This window comes from Pelophylax lessonae (genome assembly GCF_965119305.1).
Source record: "Pelophylax lessonae genome assembly, chromosome: 1".
In the NCBI taxonomy this organism is placed as follows: Eukaryota; Metazoa; Chordata; class Amphibia; order Anura; family Ranidae; genus Pelophylax; species Pelophylax lessonae.
Genome location: NC_138768.1, coordinates 72,978,647 through 72,994,248, shown reverse-complemented (window position 1 = coordinate 72,994,248; position 15,602 = coordinate 72,978,647). Strand labels below are relative to the sequence as shown.

General features: G+C 45.6%; 1 protein-coding gene across 1 annotated transcript in view; it reads left to right on the top strand.

Moving 5' to 3' along the window:
* Nucleotides 1-1,211: 1,211 nt before the first annotated feature.
* AMACR (alpha-methylacyl-CoA racemase) overlaps nt 1,212-15,602 on the top strand; it is a 107,948-nt gene continuing 93,557 nt past the window's right edge. Inside the window, exon 1 of the mRNA XM_082253529.1 lies at nt 1,212-1,468. Within this exon, the coding sequence (XP_082109655.1) occupies nt 1,222-1,468 (247 nt within the window). The 5' untranslated portion in view covers nt 1,212-1,221. The remainder of the gene's footprint in view (nt 1,469-15,602) is intronic.

Below are 15,602 nucleotides of genomic sequence, written 5' to 3'. Positions count from 1 at the left end.
ATGCTCTCTGCGCTTTAAACGGACCTCTGAGACTTTCACAGTGCAGGTGCATTTATACGGAGACTTGATTACACACAGGTGGATTCTATTTATCATCATTAGTCATTTAGGTCAACATTGGATCATTCAGAGGTCCTCACTGAACTTCTGGAGAGAGTTTGCTGCACTGAAAGTAAAGGGTCTGAATAATTTTGCACGCCCAATTTTTCAGTTTTTTATTTGTTAACAAAGTTTGAAATATCCAATAAATTTCGTTCCACTTCATGATTGTGTCCCACTTGTTGTTGTTTCTTCACAAAAAATTACAGTTTTATATCTTTATGTTTGAAGCCTGAAATGTGGCAAAAGGTCGCAAAGTTCAAGGGGTCCGGATACTTTCGCAAGGCACTGTAGATCTTTAGTGAGACCTCATTTAGAATACTGTGTCCGAACCTGGAGACCTCACTTACAGAAAGATATTGATAAAATAGAATGAGTCCAGAGACAGGTAACAGAAATGATGAAAGGTTTGGGGGATAAAAGATATATTGAGAGTGACTTCAGGAAATTAATACAGTATGTACAATCTGGAGGAAAGAATGGAAAGAGGAGACGTGATTTTTAAATACATCAAGAGGGTGAATAAGGTTCAGGAGGGCAGTTTTTTCAATATGAAACCAAAATCAAGAACACAGGGACATGACCTCAAACCAACTGGAGGAAAGTTCAAAACTAATCTTAGAAAGTATTATTTTACTGAAAGGGTAGTTGATACTTGGAAAACACTACTAGGAGAGGCGGTGAGACAGTCAACAGTAAATGGCTTCAAACATGCTTGGGACAAACCTAGATCTATACTCAGACAATAAAATCAACGAAAAAACGAAAAGAAAAGAAAAACCCTGTAAATTTTCAAGGTTTCTATTTTTAACTATAATCATATTTATTTTTTAAAAAGTATGGTGATGGATAATTCAACATTCACAAAACCACACGGCCTCCCTGTCCCTCTTCCCTGTGTCTATATGCCATCAATTTAGCATGCACCTGAATGTAGCTTGTGGATGGATGTGCTGTGGGGCAATAATAATAACCAGGTATATTTTACATCAATGCAAGATTCCTAAAAAATGGATGTGGAACATTGCTTCAAAACCTCTGATGCAAAATGAAAATCTATGAATCGCCTCTAAATGAAAAAGCCTTCTGAAATGATTTTTCTCCCTCTTTAATAGTGACGTGATGGCTCTAGCTGGTGTTCAGGTGTTGGAGTTGGCAGGACTGGCCCCAGCGCCCTTCTGTGGGATGATACTTGCTGACTTTGGGGCCAAGGTAATCCGGGTGGATAAGGCCAAAAGTGCTATTGCAAGCGACACTATGGCACGTGGTAAAAGGTCTATAGCATTGGATCTCAAGAGCCCAGGAGGAATCAGTGTGCTGAAGAAGTTGTGCAAACGGTCAGATGTCCTTATTGAGCCATTTCGCCATGGTGAGTAATCATAACATAAAATATAACTGAGCTAAACAACATCAAGGTCAGGGGTCTCCACACTATGGTCCGAGGGCCACATCTGGCCTGCTAAAAGATTTTACTCGGTCCTCAGCCACCTTGTTCTGTGTATGCGCCATGTGTTTCCATAGTGCAGCTCAGCCGGCTGCACAACCAATAAACTGAGAGGCCAGGACACGAGGCATCATTTGTTGCTATGGTGCTGGTGTCTGGCCCGACCACACCATAGAAACACATGATGCAGATCCCTGGCAGCAACATCCAAGGCCACCAAAGCATTCAAAGGAGGACCTGCTCCACCTCCCGCTTATCATTCAGACCTGCTCCACCTCCTGCACTGTGCCATGCTGCTACTGTGATGAGGATCGTAAGATAGGATAGGGGTACTGCAGACTCTGATGTGAGAGGATGGTGTTTGGTTTGCGGGGTGGGATGCTCTGATATATAGTGGGGGGACCTCTGATGTAAAATGGGGCTCTGATGAAATGGGGGCTTCTGATTTGATGGGGGGACTTCAAATATTCAAGGTAATTTACGACTGCATTCAAAGTTAGAGAGGAGAGAAGTGGAAGACAGTGTGTAACCCTACTTATATTGCACCAATAAGCCCTGACTGAAAATGAAAATTCTGATATTCTGCCAAATATATGCATCTGAGAAACACATTTCATGACTCAGTTAATTAAAAGGGGCATGGGAATCCGATAAGCATCTTCCTTTGACAGGGTAGTTATAATAGGATTTAGCAGGGGGATGGGAGCAGGTTTAAGTTTAGTTAGGAATAGGCTGAACTTCTACTTTTGTATTGGTCACAACTCCTTCTATTATTTTGTGATGCCAGGATAGAGCCATGTCATGATATAAATTTTGAGCGCAGTTTAGCCCTCCTCTGTCTCCCGGGTGTAGCCTTCCTCTGTCTCCCGGATGGAGCCCTCCTCTGTCTGCCGGATGGAGCCCTCCTCTGTCTCCCGGATGGAGCCCTCCTCTGTCTCCCGGATGGAGCCCCCCCTCTGTCTCCTGGGTGGAGCCCTCCTCTGTTTTCCGTGTGGAGCCGTCCTCTGTTTTCCATGTGGATCCCTCCTCTGTTTACCAGGTGGAGCCCTCCTCTGTTTACCGGGTGGATCCCTCCTCTGTTTACCGGGTGGAGCCCTCCTCTGTTTACCGGGTGGAGCCCTCCTCTGTTTACCGGGTGGAGTCCTCCTTTGTTTACTGGGTGGAGTCCTCCTCTGTTTACCGGGTGGAGCCCTCCTCTGTTTACCGGGTGGAGCCCTCCTCTGTTTACCGGGTGGAGCCCTCCTCTGTTTACCGGGTGGAGCCCTCCTCTGTCTCTCGGGTGGAGCCCTCCTCTGTCTCTCGGGTGGAGCCCTCCTCTGTCCCCCGGGTGGAGACCTCCTCTGTCCCCCCGGGTGGAGACCTCCTCTGTCCCCCCGGGTGGAGACCTCCTCTGTCCCCCCGGGTGGAGACCTCCTCTGTCCCCCCGGGTGGAGCCCTCCTCTGTCTCTCGGGTGGAGCCCTCGTCTTTCTCCCAGGTGGAGCCCTCGTCTTTCTCCCAGGTGGAGCCCTCGTCTGTCTCCCGGGTGGAGCCCTTGTCTGTCTCCCTGGCGGAGTCCTGAAATATAGTCAGCTCTCCTAACATATGTTTTGTGCACACCTGCACAATCAGTCTTTGCTGGTCACCAACAAAATGTGGAACTAGGGTTGGAGGCTTCATCCTATCCAACACTTTATGAAACCTCTGTGCTCGGGGACCCTGAACAGAACTTACAAATCCCAGTAAAAAAATAGCAAAACCATTTTTCCCTTTAAGGAGCTCTTTACCCTGTATGGATGAGAACCCTAGGTGTCACCAAAACGTATCTACACCTCTGGCACAGCCTAAACTGTGCTCCAAATGATATCATGGCAGGTATCGCGTACCTGGTAACAGAGCCTGAAATGATTAGGAAGTTCTCTCTTACACCTCTGACACGGGGCCGCTGGTAGTGTAAACAGAAGGCACATGAGTGCCTGTAGTTCTTGCCAGTAGCAGAGCGGGTATCCACGCCAGGCAGGAGAGGTCGACAGTAGTCTTCAGTGAAGCAGGCAGTCTGGTAGACAGCTGGTGGATGACAGACTGAGGCAGGATGGTACTGGCGACAGTGGAAAGGTAAGGCATGCACTAATAGCAGACTATAGAACAGCAGGCACAGTAGGATGTGTAAGGAAGCAGAGTCAGGCAAGCCAGGTCATACACTGGCATGGCGAATCAGGTACAGAGGAGCAGGCAAGAGCGTGGACTGGGTACAAGCCAGGTCAGGAGCCAATCGGTGGAAGAGAAGCAAATGGGGCAGGCAGAAGCCAAGGTCAAGGCCAAGCTAGTGTTGGTGCAGGCAGAGTTCAGAGAGCAGTCATACAAGCCAGCGGTCATACAGCATCTGGTATCAGGATACAAAAATAACAAGGATACAGGGAAGGCTGAAAGACAAAGCAGCACTGATCCTGAGCACTGACACAGTTTAACCACTTCCCGCAAACAGACGTACCTGTATGTCGGCTTGAAGAAGTGGTTGAACCGGGATGATGCCTGCCGCTGCAGGCATCAACCCGATACTGTTTTTTAGAGCCCGCGATCAGGTTTCAGGATATAACAACCGATGCAGCTCAGCAGCCACTCAGTCGTTATCCCAGCGAGCAGGTGGGGACGTCCCCTTCCGCGGCTCTGCCCGGGTCTCCCTATCCATCCATAAAGAGTACCTGTCACTGCCTATTACTGTCAAGAGATGTTTACATTCCCTGTGACAGCAATAAAAGTGATCAGATTTTTTTTTTTTTAACCACTTAAGCCCCGGAGGATTTTCCTGCTAAAAGACCAGGGGGTATTTTGCGATTCGGCACTGCATGACTTTAACGGACAATTGCGCGGTCGTGCGACGCTGTACCTAAACGAATTTGTCGTCCTTTTTTTCCCACAAACAGAGCTTTCTTTTGGTGGTATTTGATCACCTGTGCGATTTTTTGATCACGCGCTATAAACAAAAAAAGAGCGACAATTTTGCAAAAATAGCAATATTTCTCACATTTTTTTATATGAAATCCCCCCAAAAAAAAAAAAGTTAACCCCTTCACTACCAGTGTATTTTTACAGTAACAGTGCATATATATAGCACTGATTACTATAGAAATGTCACTGGTAACCCCAAAAGTGTGAAAAAATGTCAGTCAAGGGTCCGATCTGTCCGCCGCAATGTCGCAGTACCGCAAAAAAAATCGCAGATCGCCGCCATTACGCGTTAAAAAAAAAACAACAAAAATGACAAAAATCTTTCCCTTTGTTAGTAAACGCGATAACTTTTGCGCAAACCAATCAAAATACGCTTTTTGCGATTTTTTTTTTTCTTTTTTTTTTTTTTTTTTTTTTTACCAAACATAGGTAGCATAAAACAAATTGGCCGAAAATGTTAAAAAATTTTGATTTTTACATTTTTTTTGGGGGGAATTTCATATAAAAAAATGTGAAAAATGTTGCTATTTTTGCAAAATTGATGCTTTTTTTTGTTTATAGCGCATGATCAAAAAATCGCACAGGTGATCAAATACCACCAAAAGAAAGCTCTGTTTGTGGGAAAAAAGGACGCCAAATTCGTTTAGGTACAGCGTCGCACGACCGCGCAATTGTCCGTTAAAGTCACGCAGTGCCGAATCGCAAAATACCCCCTGGTCGTTTAGCAGCCAAATCCTCCGGGGCTTAAGTGGTTAAGTGGTAAATAGCCCATTTGGAGCCAACATGTCACCTCTGCGTGTGCCCATATGCATGTGCATAAGTATTAGTCAAATTCCTACTTGTACAAAAGGAAGCAAGAATTAGCCTGTTAAGAGACACCGAAGTCCGTCTAGTGCAGTGATGGAGAAACTTGGCACCCCAGATGTTTTGGAACTACATTTCCCATGATGCTCATACACTCTGCAGTGTAGTTGAGCATCATGCAAAATGTAGTTCCAAAACATCTGGGGTACCAAGGTTTGCCATCACTGGTCTAGAGGAACCATGTTGTCTACTGGCATGCCCTTCCTAACAGCAGGGCGCTGTTCTGGCACACATAACAATAGGAGCAGTTGTGAACACACAGTCTTCTTGTGATCCCAACCAATTGATATCCAAGTGTATATCCCTATGGCGGATTTGTTTGCTCCCCATAAATGGATATGATAGTAAGCAGTTTAGGTATTGATTAGTCCTTAGAGCTTGGAAAGATTACACTTAAAAAAAAAAAACAAATGCAACAGATAATGCAAACTTCTTTTGTATGCCCTACAGTTCATCTGCTTTGTCAAGGTTATAATATATTATCATGAGCAAGAGTACAAGAGATGGGGAGATAAGATAACAATCTGTTAAGAGTTCAGTGACTTGCAGGTGCTACAGTACTTGTTGGCCATTCTATAAAAATTGTTTCTCTATAGGCTTCATTAATCTCAATATACCCTGCGTATAAGCTTGTCTTCATATCTGATACTGTTTCAGAGTAATGAGTTTGAGAGTGGGTCTGATACAAGGATTTTTGACACCCTAGGCCAGTGATGGCAAACATTGGCACCCCAGATGTTTTGGAACTACATTTCCCATGATGCTCAGCTACACTGCAGAGTGCATGAGCACCATGGGAAATGTAGTTCCAAACATCTGGGGGGCCAAGGTTTGCCATCACTGCCCTAAGCGAAACCTCATTTTGCCCCCCCACCCCGCTCCGCCCCTGACATCGCCCCCTTTGCCCTGCCCATGTAACCTATGTGTTTTACCTGACCACTACACTGACCTACCTGACCAACTACACTGACCTACCTGACCACTACACTAACCTACCTGACACCTATACTGACCTATCTGACCATTATACTGACCTACCTGCCCCCTACACTGACCTACCTGCCCCCTACACTGACCTACCTGACCCCTACACTGACCTACCTGACCCCTACACTGACCTACCTGACCCCTACACTGACCTACCTGACCATTACACTGACCTACCTGACCATTACACTGACCTATCTGACCATTACACTGACACACCTGACCCCTACACTGACCTACCTCACCACTACACTGACCTATCTGACCATTACACTGACCTACCTGATCCCCCTACACTGACCTACCTGATCCCCTACACTGACCTACCTGACCCCATACACTGACCTACCTGACCCCATACACTGACCTGCCTGACCCCTACACTGACCTACCTGACCAATACACTGAACTACCTGACCCCTACACTAACCTACCTGACCATTACACTGACCTATCTGACTATTACACTGACCTACCTCACCCCTACACTAACCTACCTGATCCTTACTTCCTGCAGTACTCACACTCCCCCCCCCCCCATCCCCCACACACACAGTACAATGTAGATTGGAGTATCAATGTAGATTGGAGGATCCATTCTCCTCCTTGCCTCTCCATGTCCTCATCGTCCATCTGATCAGGGCTTTCCCTATAACACAGGTGGGCCCACCAAAATCAAAAAGCCTGGGAACTAGGCCAAAAGCGCTTAACCCCTTTCCCAGCCTGGGCAGGCTACTAGAAATCAAATAAATGCAATTCATCCTGCCTACAAGTTACTTATGCCAAAAAAATTGTTTGGTTTACATGTTAAATGGCTCTTTCACTTTTTGCCTCATGTGGACTCAAAACAAGTTTCAGCACTCTAGACTTCTGCAAATCCATTACAGAGAAAAAAAATAAAATCTAGCAGCCTAGTCAGAGCTTGGGTACAGTTGGAAGAGTTTTCACACTTTTAGGGCAGAAAAGGAAAATTCCTTAAAAGTGTAACAAAATATTGCAAGCTAGTAGAGTGTTAGGTAGAAGAGATGTTGTACGTGTCTTGTGGCAAATTAATCTTTCACCATTCTAGCCATTTCTTTATTGTGTACTAGTGCAGTGCATACACTGTAAGATGCTGAGAAATGAGCCAGGTCTCTGCATAATATAACTCCAGCACAAACACCCAGAAGTTGCATATAGAAAGGTTCACGTCCGAGTGAAACAACGTAGAGGATGGTGGCGATGGAGCGATGATAACAAGCATGGATTTGTCAGTGCTGTAGCAGAATAGAACAGAAGATTAGCCAGCCATAATGTGGCAGTTTACTGTTTACTTGCACATTATGCTTGGAGTTTACTGTTCATCCCTCTGAATCCTGTAGGAATCTTTTGTGCAAGAATGCCCCATCCTCTTCCTGCTGCTGAATTTTTAGCATTGCAATGCTTGATGACTCCAGGATTCCCCGGCCTCTTCCTGCTGCTGAACTTCTAGCATTGCAAGGCCTAATGACTCTGAGTCTTCTGTGAAGCTGCAGTAAACAAGCTCCCAATGTGGACCTGCCACCTCCTCCTCCATTGAGAAAAGTTGTATCATAGTGCACACTGCATGTAAAATGATCTGTGAATGAGGGAGAGTTTGATGAAGACTTGATGCTATTACCATTGCAGCTGCAGGAAGAGGACGGGGCATCCCTGAAAAGTAGATTTCTACAGGATACAGCTGCCTGCATAAAATGAGGTGTCCCTCATTACAGGTAAGTTAGGTTACTAAAGCTATAGAGAATTTGTTCTTTAACTGTAGCACCCTCCTAGGTAGGTGCTAGGAAAATCCATAGGGGGGGTGGGGGCCTGCCTGCTTATTAGGGGGTTCTGATTGTTCAGCAGGCTGTCATGTGTTCCCAGGTGTGTCTGTTGAGCTTGGGGAGTCTCCCCACTGGGTCCAACAAGGGCTCTTATTGGGCAGTGGAGGAAACCTGACCAATAGCACACCAGGGCTTGTATCTATCCCAGAGGGCAGAATCTGCCGCAATGCATCCTGGGATGGGGTAGAAGTCCGAGGGGAGCACATGACAGGGTGTCTTTGTCAGGAAGCAGAGTCCCAGGAGGAGGGTGGACAGCTGTCTCTCCTCTGGTCAGCGCTAGAGAAGGTGTCCTTGGCGGTCGGCCTGAAGGACAGAAGGTTGAGCTGAGCTGCAGAGAGGGATCCAGTGTGCTGAGGACCGAGTGGAGCTGCTGGGGCAGAAGTTTCCAGGAAAGCAGTGTTGTTAGTATTGTACACTGCCCAGGGGTCTGCCTAGGATAGGGGACCACTCCAGAAGGTCAGAGGGATCCAGGAGCCAGCAAACCAGTAGAGAGGGCTTGGAGAGGGGGTGCCAGTGATTAAGCCCTGAAGATAACTGTGTGTGTGAAAGAGGGTGTGTGTGTGTGAAAGAAGTGTAAGCAATGCAGCAGTCTTACAAGTAGCTACCTCAGTGAAGAGGGGTCAAGGAAGCTTTGATTAGGACTTTGTGCCACATGAAAGTGTCAGAAGTCAGTTCAGCGTTAACAGACAGCAAGTCAGTGTTAACCAGCATCAACCGACGTTGACCAGCATTTAGCCAACGTCAAGTCAGCGCCAACGGGCGTTTTTCAGTTGTCCCACTCAAATTGTGTATAGTTGAGCCAGAGGAGTATCCCACTCATCCCTTCTCCCATCCAAGTTCAAAATAAATACAAAAAACCCAAAGATACTGAACTGTTCCTTGTCTCAGTGCTCACACTTGAAGAATATGCTTAAATGTGCTTTTGGTACTAGCGGTAACCCTGGCGGACCCTCATCCAGCAAAATGGCTGGGAATCCTGCTACATAACCTAACCTTGAGTATCCCTAACATTTACTTTTAATTTCCACCCTAAAATGCAATTTAACATTTAAAACCCATCATCATGCAACGCTCTCCCTCCCCCATCCTTCACTCCCACCCCCACTCTTTTCACCATATTTAAAGATTTAACTAGCTTCCTGACTGCGTTCTAGCCAAAAAACAGCTACAGAGCAGTTGGCCAGTTCTGGGAGGGTGTCCATGGATGTTCTCCCATAACCTCGCAGGGGGCGCGCATTTGGCACACTCTTTGGCCGTCTGATCAGTGCTATGATTATCTGTGTAGCTCCATCAGTGCAGCCTCATCAGTGCAGGAGAAAAATTACTTTGTTGCAAAATTTTACAACAAACCTTTTTTCTTTTTCAAAATTTTCGGTCTTTTTTCGTTTGTTTAGCAAAAAATAAAAAACCCAGTGGTGATTAAATACCACCAAAAAGATTTTCATTCAGAGTGTGAGAACGCTAAAAACTGAAAATGGGCCTGGGCAGGAAGGGCATGGTAGTGCCCAGTATTGAATTGGTTAAATTAAAATCCCTTTGCAAAACCTAACCAGCTTTAAAAATGCTCCCTCCCCCTTTGTAACACCTATTCTGAGTAACCTGCATAAGTAGGTCTGTATATTGATCCATTTTTAGGCCACTCTAGTCTGGTCAAGTGATCTCCCTGTGTCAGTCAGCGGTGGCTGAAGGGGAGTGGAGGGAGTGCCCTGACAATGGCTGGCAATGCCTTGAAGCTTGGACATCACACATATAGGCTCCTGTGGCCCATCCTTTGTTGGTGCTCCCTCCTCTCCCCTGCAGCAGCTGCTGACTGACAGAGGAAAATGATCACGTGACTAGACTGGAGCAGTCTGAATATAGGCAAGTGTACAGATCTTTCTTGCACAGATTAGAAAGAATAAGTGTTAGGAAGGGTGAGGAAGCATTTTTTTTTTTTTTAAACATAGTTAGGCTTTGCATGGAATTCTACATTAAGAAAAAAAAAAAATAAGCTTCTGAAGCTGGATTTTCCACACCCAATTTGGCTGTCGGTGTTTCTCTTCGTTGTCACTTTCATAAGTGATGAGTGGTGGTCCAGTGCCAAAGAAAATAGGTAATAATTAGATAAATGGGGTAATATAGCTACTGGAATTAACCTCACCGCATTGTAATTGCCAGGCATGCATGATATAACACAATGCAGGTCACATACCTGATGTCAGCAGGAAGTAGTACATGCAGAGATATTTTTTATTTGTTACATTAAAGAACCCCAGGAAACCCTATTTATACCTAAACCTTTCCCTTAACAAAATCCCACAGCAGCTTCAGAAAAACTGCAACCTTCTCTGTGTGAAAACATGGTTTAACTAAATGCTTTTGTTCACACATAATCGACATACAAAGTGCAGCATAAAGATCCATGAAAGAGTTCAGATAAAGGAATTAATTACTACAAAGAGGAAGCAAAGAATGCCAGGACTGTAATAGTTACTAGTAAAAAGACCAAAGTATAAAACAGTGAGGTTTTATGATATTGTTGTATAGCAAAACATTAAGGCGATTAAAGAAAAATATATAACACTGGCACTCCTGGCTCCTCCCCCACCGCTTGCTATGGGGACATGTGCTCGCTCCTGAGTCGGCTCTGTGTGTCCATTGACACACAGACTAACTCCCCACCTCCCCACTCCCTGCTCACTGGCTGTGATTGAGAGCAGGGGTGGGAGGGGCGCTGCTTACAGAAGGTTTTTTTACCTTAATGCATAGAATGCATTAAGGTAAAAAAAAAAAAACCCTTCTGCCTTTAGAACCACTTTAAAAGAGAATTATGGGCTTTCTAATAAAAACAAACCTTACACTTACCTAGGTGGATGCAGCATTGATCCAATGCTGCATCTGTCCCCCACCGACTCTGTAGTGAGAACTGAGCGACCAAACACTGCTGATCACTCAGTTCTCCCCCATCTGTGACATGAGGGGGCAGGGCCTCCCGATGACGTCATCGGGGGCCACGCCCCTAATGGCTATATAATAAGCTGCAGAGACCGGAGACCGCCATAATCACCGGAGACGTCGTCGGAGGAGGACCGAAGGAAGAAGAAGAGCCGACAGCAAAAGAGCAGAAGACCGGAGAGGAGAAGAAAAGAAGGGAGGACGGCAAAAGAGCAGAAGACCCCGAAGAGGAGAACACAAGAAGAGCGGACAGCAAAAGAGCAGAAGACCCCGGAGAGGAGAAGACAAGAAGAACCGGATGAAGATTTTTAATAAACTTTCCAAAACGTCTCCTGTCGTTATTTCCTTACACTGCCTTTTATGTGGTGAATGAGTAGGGGTACAGTGTACCCCATACCCATTCACATAGGGAGGCGGTCCGGGATCTAGGGGGCTTCCAGATTCTGATGAGCCCCCTGCCCGCAGACCCCCACAACCACCGGCCAGGGTTGTGGGGATGAGGCCCTTGTCCTCATCAACATGGGGGCAAGGTGCTTTGAGGTGGGGGGTGCAGAGCTCCCCCTGCCCCAAAGCACCAACACCCCCCATGTTGAGGGCATGTGGCCTGGTGTGGTCCAGGGGGGGTGGGGCCGCTCGCTCGTCCCCTCCCCTTTCCTGGCCTGCCGGGCTGCATGCTCGGATAAGGGTCTGGTATGGATTTTGGGGGGGGACCCCACGCCGTTTTTTCAGTGTGGGGCTACCCTCAAATTCCATACCGGGCCCCAAGGGCCTGGTTTGGAACCTGGGGGGGGGGCGCAGTTTTTTTCCCATTTTTGGCGTGGAGTTCCACCTCAAGATTCTCAGTGCAGGTCGCGCCGCAAGTCGGATCTGACTTGCGGTGCGACTTCCATTTAAATCAATAGGGAACCATTGTTTTTGAATGGAAGAAAAAAAACTTATAACGTGGCTGAACGTAGGTTCATCACGTTCAGTCACGTTTAGTCACGTTCGGCATTGTTTCTGCGTTTGAAACGCCGGGAAACACACGTTCGAACGCAAATAATTGCATTCTAAAAAAAGTCCCTGAACGCAACTGTCTGCAAATGACTGTAAACGACCATGTGTACATGGACAGATAAGATAACATGGAGCTGCGTTCAGGGGCTTCTGAAAAAAACAGCCATTTCCAGCGTCCCGTGTACATGGAGCCTTAGAGGGCTTCAGCGTCACAATGGGTATATTGGTACATAGGGGAACTGGAATTTAGAAAAAAAGTGAACTTAGCATTTAAAGTAGAACTAAAGGCAAACATTTTGGGAGTAAGGGAGGGTTAATAACCACTGTGAGATTTTTTTTTTCCGCCATCTGTGTCCCATTGCGGAGATTTCACTTCCTGTCCTGTAGCCAAATAGGAAGTGAGAGGAAATCCCTGAAAATTAAAGGCATTCCCTGGGGACCCCCCAGGTCACCAGAACTAGTGTGCCCATTGGAAGATTTCCCCTCTATTACTTCTCTGGGGACAACTCAAAATATGGAATTTTCTTTAACTTTAACTTTTAATGATGATGGTAAACAGGACAAATAAAAAAAAGGTAATTCCCCCCTAATGGGGGCACAGACAGCACTAAAAACTGACAGGGGTTCTAATACCTCTTTACTCTATCCAAAACTAATAAAAAAAAGTTTTGCCTTTAGTTAGTTATTCTTTAAAGGATAAGTTCACGTTTGGGAACATGTTACCTGTTTCATCCAATTTTAGGGTGGAACATGTAACATGTTCCCAGTGCTGCAGAACTCTGGTTTGGCCACATCTGGATTATTCCATCCAGTTCTGGTCCCCAATCCTCAGGAAGGATGTGCTGGAACTAGAAAGTGCAGAGAAGGGCAACAAAATTAATAAGAAGGATTGCAGAACCTCAAATCCGAGGAACGACTACAAGCCGTAAACCTATTCTCCCAAAAGAAAAGACGCTTGAGAGGAGATATGATAGCGGTATACAAATACCTCAATGGTGATCCCAGAGTAAGAAGAAAACTATTCAGTGTCAGGGAGTGTAAGAAGACACAGGGTCACACAATGAGATTGGAGGAGGAGAGGTTTAACCTTAAGATGCGTAGGGGGTTTTTCACTGTCAGGGTGATAAGAATGTGGAACTCTCTTCCACAATTGGTGGTGTCAGCGGGGAGTATTAATTATTTCAAAGACTAGTGGACTTGCATCTTAGTGAACACAACATACAGGGATATGGGAAATTATTATTGACATTGACACACCTACACCTACACAGGTTGAACTGGGTGGACTAGTGTCTTTATTCAACCTTATTAAATAGGAAACTATGAATTACATTTTTTTTTTACTTTTTTTTCATCCTGTTTTGTATCTCAGTACTGGTGATCTCCTCTCGCCTTTTTCAAGTTCTTCCTGTCTACATACTGTTAGGCATTGATACATTGATCTTCTTTTTTTTTTTTTTTTTTTATTCAACCAGCAGGATGGGGGAATCACTCCCACTGTGACATTTTGTTCTGAGGCAGGGAGCTTTTCCCACAGTCAGAACACATTGATCAGCCAGCGGCACTCATCGTTCAGGTAAGAACCCGACAGGCTGCCCATGCATGGATCGAAATTTGGCCGGTCCCTGGTGAACCAGCCGAATTTCTATCCATGTGTGGCTGCCTTAACTCCAGAATCAGCTGCACATTATAGCCCTAGACCTGCTTCCCGTGACAGCAGTGACAATGCCCATGAAATGCATACTATTGGCACAGCTGTCTCCATCAGGGAAGCAACACAGGAGCAAAACTGGAAGACAGTCATCCTAGAACAGGAAGTACCCTTGGCGGCAAGATCATCAGACTTCCTTTTAAAGAAAGCTGCAGACTTTTATCCAAAAAGAAATGTGCAGCTCATTCTCTTCCCCCCCCCCCCCCCTTAACAGTTTTTTTTCTAGGTGGGAGTGTTGTGCAGTTGCCCCCCCTCACCGCCTGCAGTCTCCTGGGACGTGTCACATGCCCCAGGAGGCTGCAGGACCAGTCTCACTGCACTGCTTGCTGTGCAACATTAGGAAGTCCGTTGGCTACCAAATCGAAGATGGCGCAGCTGGAGAGCCAAGTAGAAGAATCAGCTGCAGGGAAGGCCAAAGCTCCTAACTGTCTCTGATTTTGAAGGACTGTCCCTGATTAGGAACAAAGTACCTCTGTCCCTCTTTCCTCCTCATTTGTTTCTCATTTTGATCTGATCTATATAGTTATATATAAAATGCACTATTTAACTTTCGAAAAAAGTGTTTCCCAGTGCTAAACTTTTCATCCAATTTCTAAATTGTTGCATTTGTAAATTTCAAAAGCCAGTATAAAGGAATAGTAGTGGTTAAAAAAGCACTTGTGAGTTTAAAGTGATTGTAAAGTCTCATTTTTAAAAAACCCCCAAAAAAAACAAACATGTTATATTTACCTGCTTTGTGTAATGGTTTTGCACAGAGCAGCCTGGATCCTCCTCTTCTCAGGTCCCTCGTTCCTGTTCCTGGCCCCTCCCTCCTATCGAGTGCCCCCACAGCAAGCTGCTTACTATGGGGTCACCCGAGCTGAGCTGCAGATCCGCGTGTCCATTCAGACACAGAGCTGCAGATTGGTTCCCTCCCCCTTTCTCTCCTGATTGGCTCACAGACTTTTATTGACAGCCGAAGGATCCAATGGCGCCGCGGCTGGATCTCAGCCAATCAGGAGGGAGAGTTCCAGGACGGCTGAGGGACTTGTGGACATTGCATAACAGCCCATTCAGACTGGTGCGACAGGATTTTGTGGGGTGACCTGTAATTGAAGTCAATGCAAGTCGCCTCCAGGTCACCCCAAAGTAGCACAGGACCCTTTTTCTAAGTCGGAGCGACTTGTGTCGCTCCTATTAGAACGGGTCCTGTACTATTCAATGGCGAGCGACCGATCGCGACTTTTCAGGCGACCAAGTCGCCTGACAAGTCGCGCTAGTGTAAATGGACCCTTAAGGTAAAAAAACCTTCCTGACTTTACAACTCCTTTAACTCTTTTTTTTTTTTTTTTTTGTATAATTTTCTTTTGAGGGGGTGTGGCAAGGGATGTGTCCTATGCCTACATACTTTTGCTAATAGGTTTCCCTTGCCATCTCAAAAAGTTGGTAGGTATGGAAGACAGCACTGGACTTTATGGACTGGTGTGTTCCTGTTTCTCTACAAATACTGCAGCTGTTGACTTTAATTTTTTTTTACAACCCAAGTAAAATTCCTATTCAACACGATAGAGCCTAGTGGCTGGATTTGGGCTGCTCTTTTCGCGATTTTGAATTGTGGGCAGAATTAAATAATGCCCATGCAGACTCCTGAGATGTATGGCATCACTTTGGCCTAGGCCAGAAATCAGGAAACGATAAAAGAAATGTAAAAAAAAAAGAAAAAAGTTTAAAAAAAAAACAGTAAATATGACCTAACTTCTTATCCATTTACTAATGCTAGCAGCAAGGGAATTTAAAATAGTTAATGTTTAGGGTTTAGTT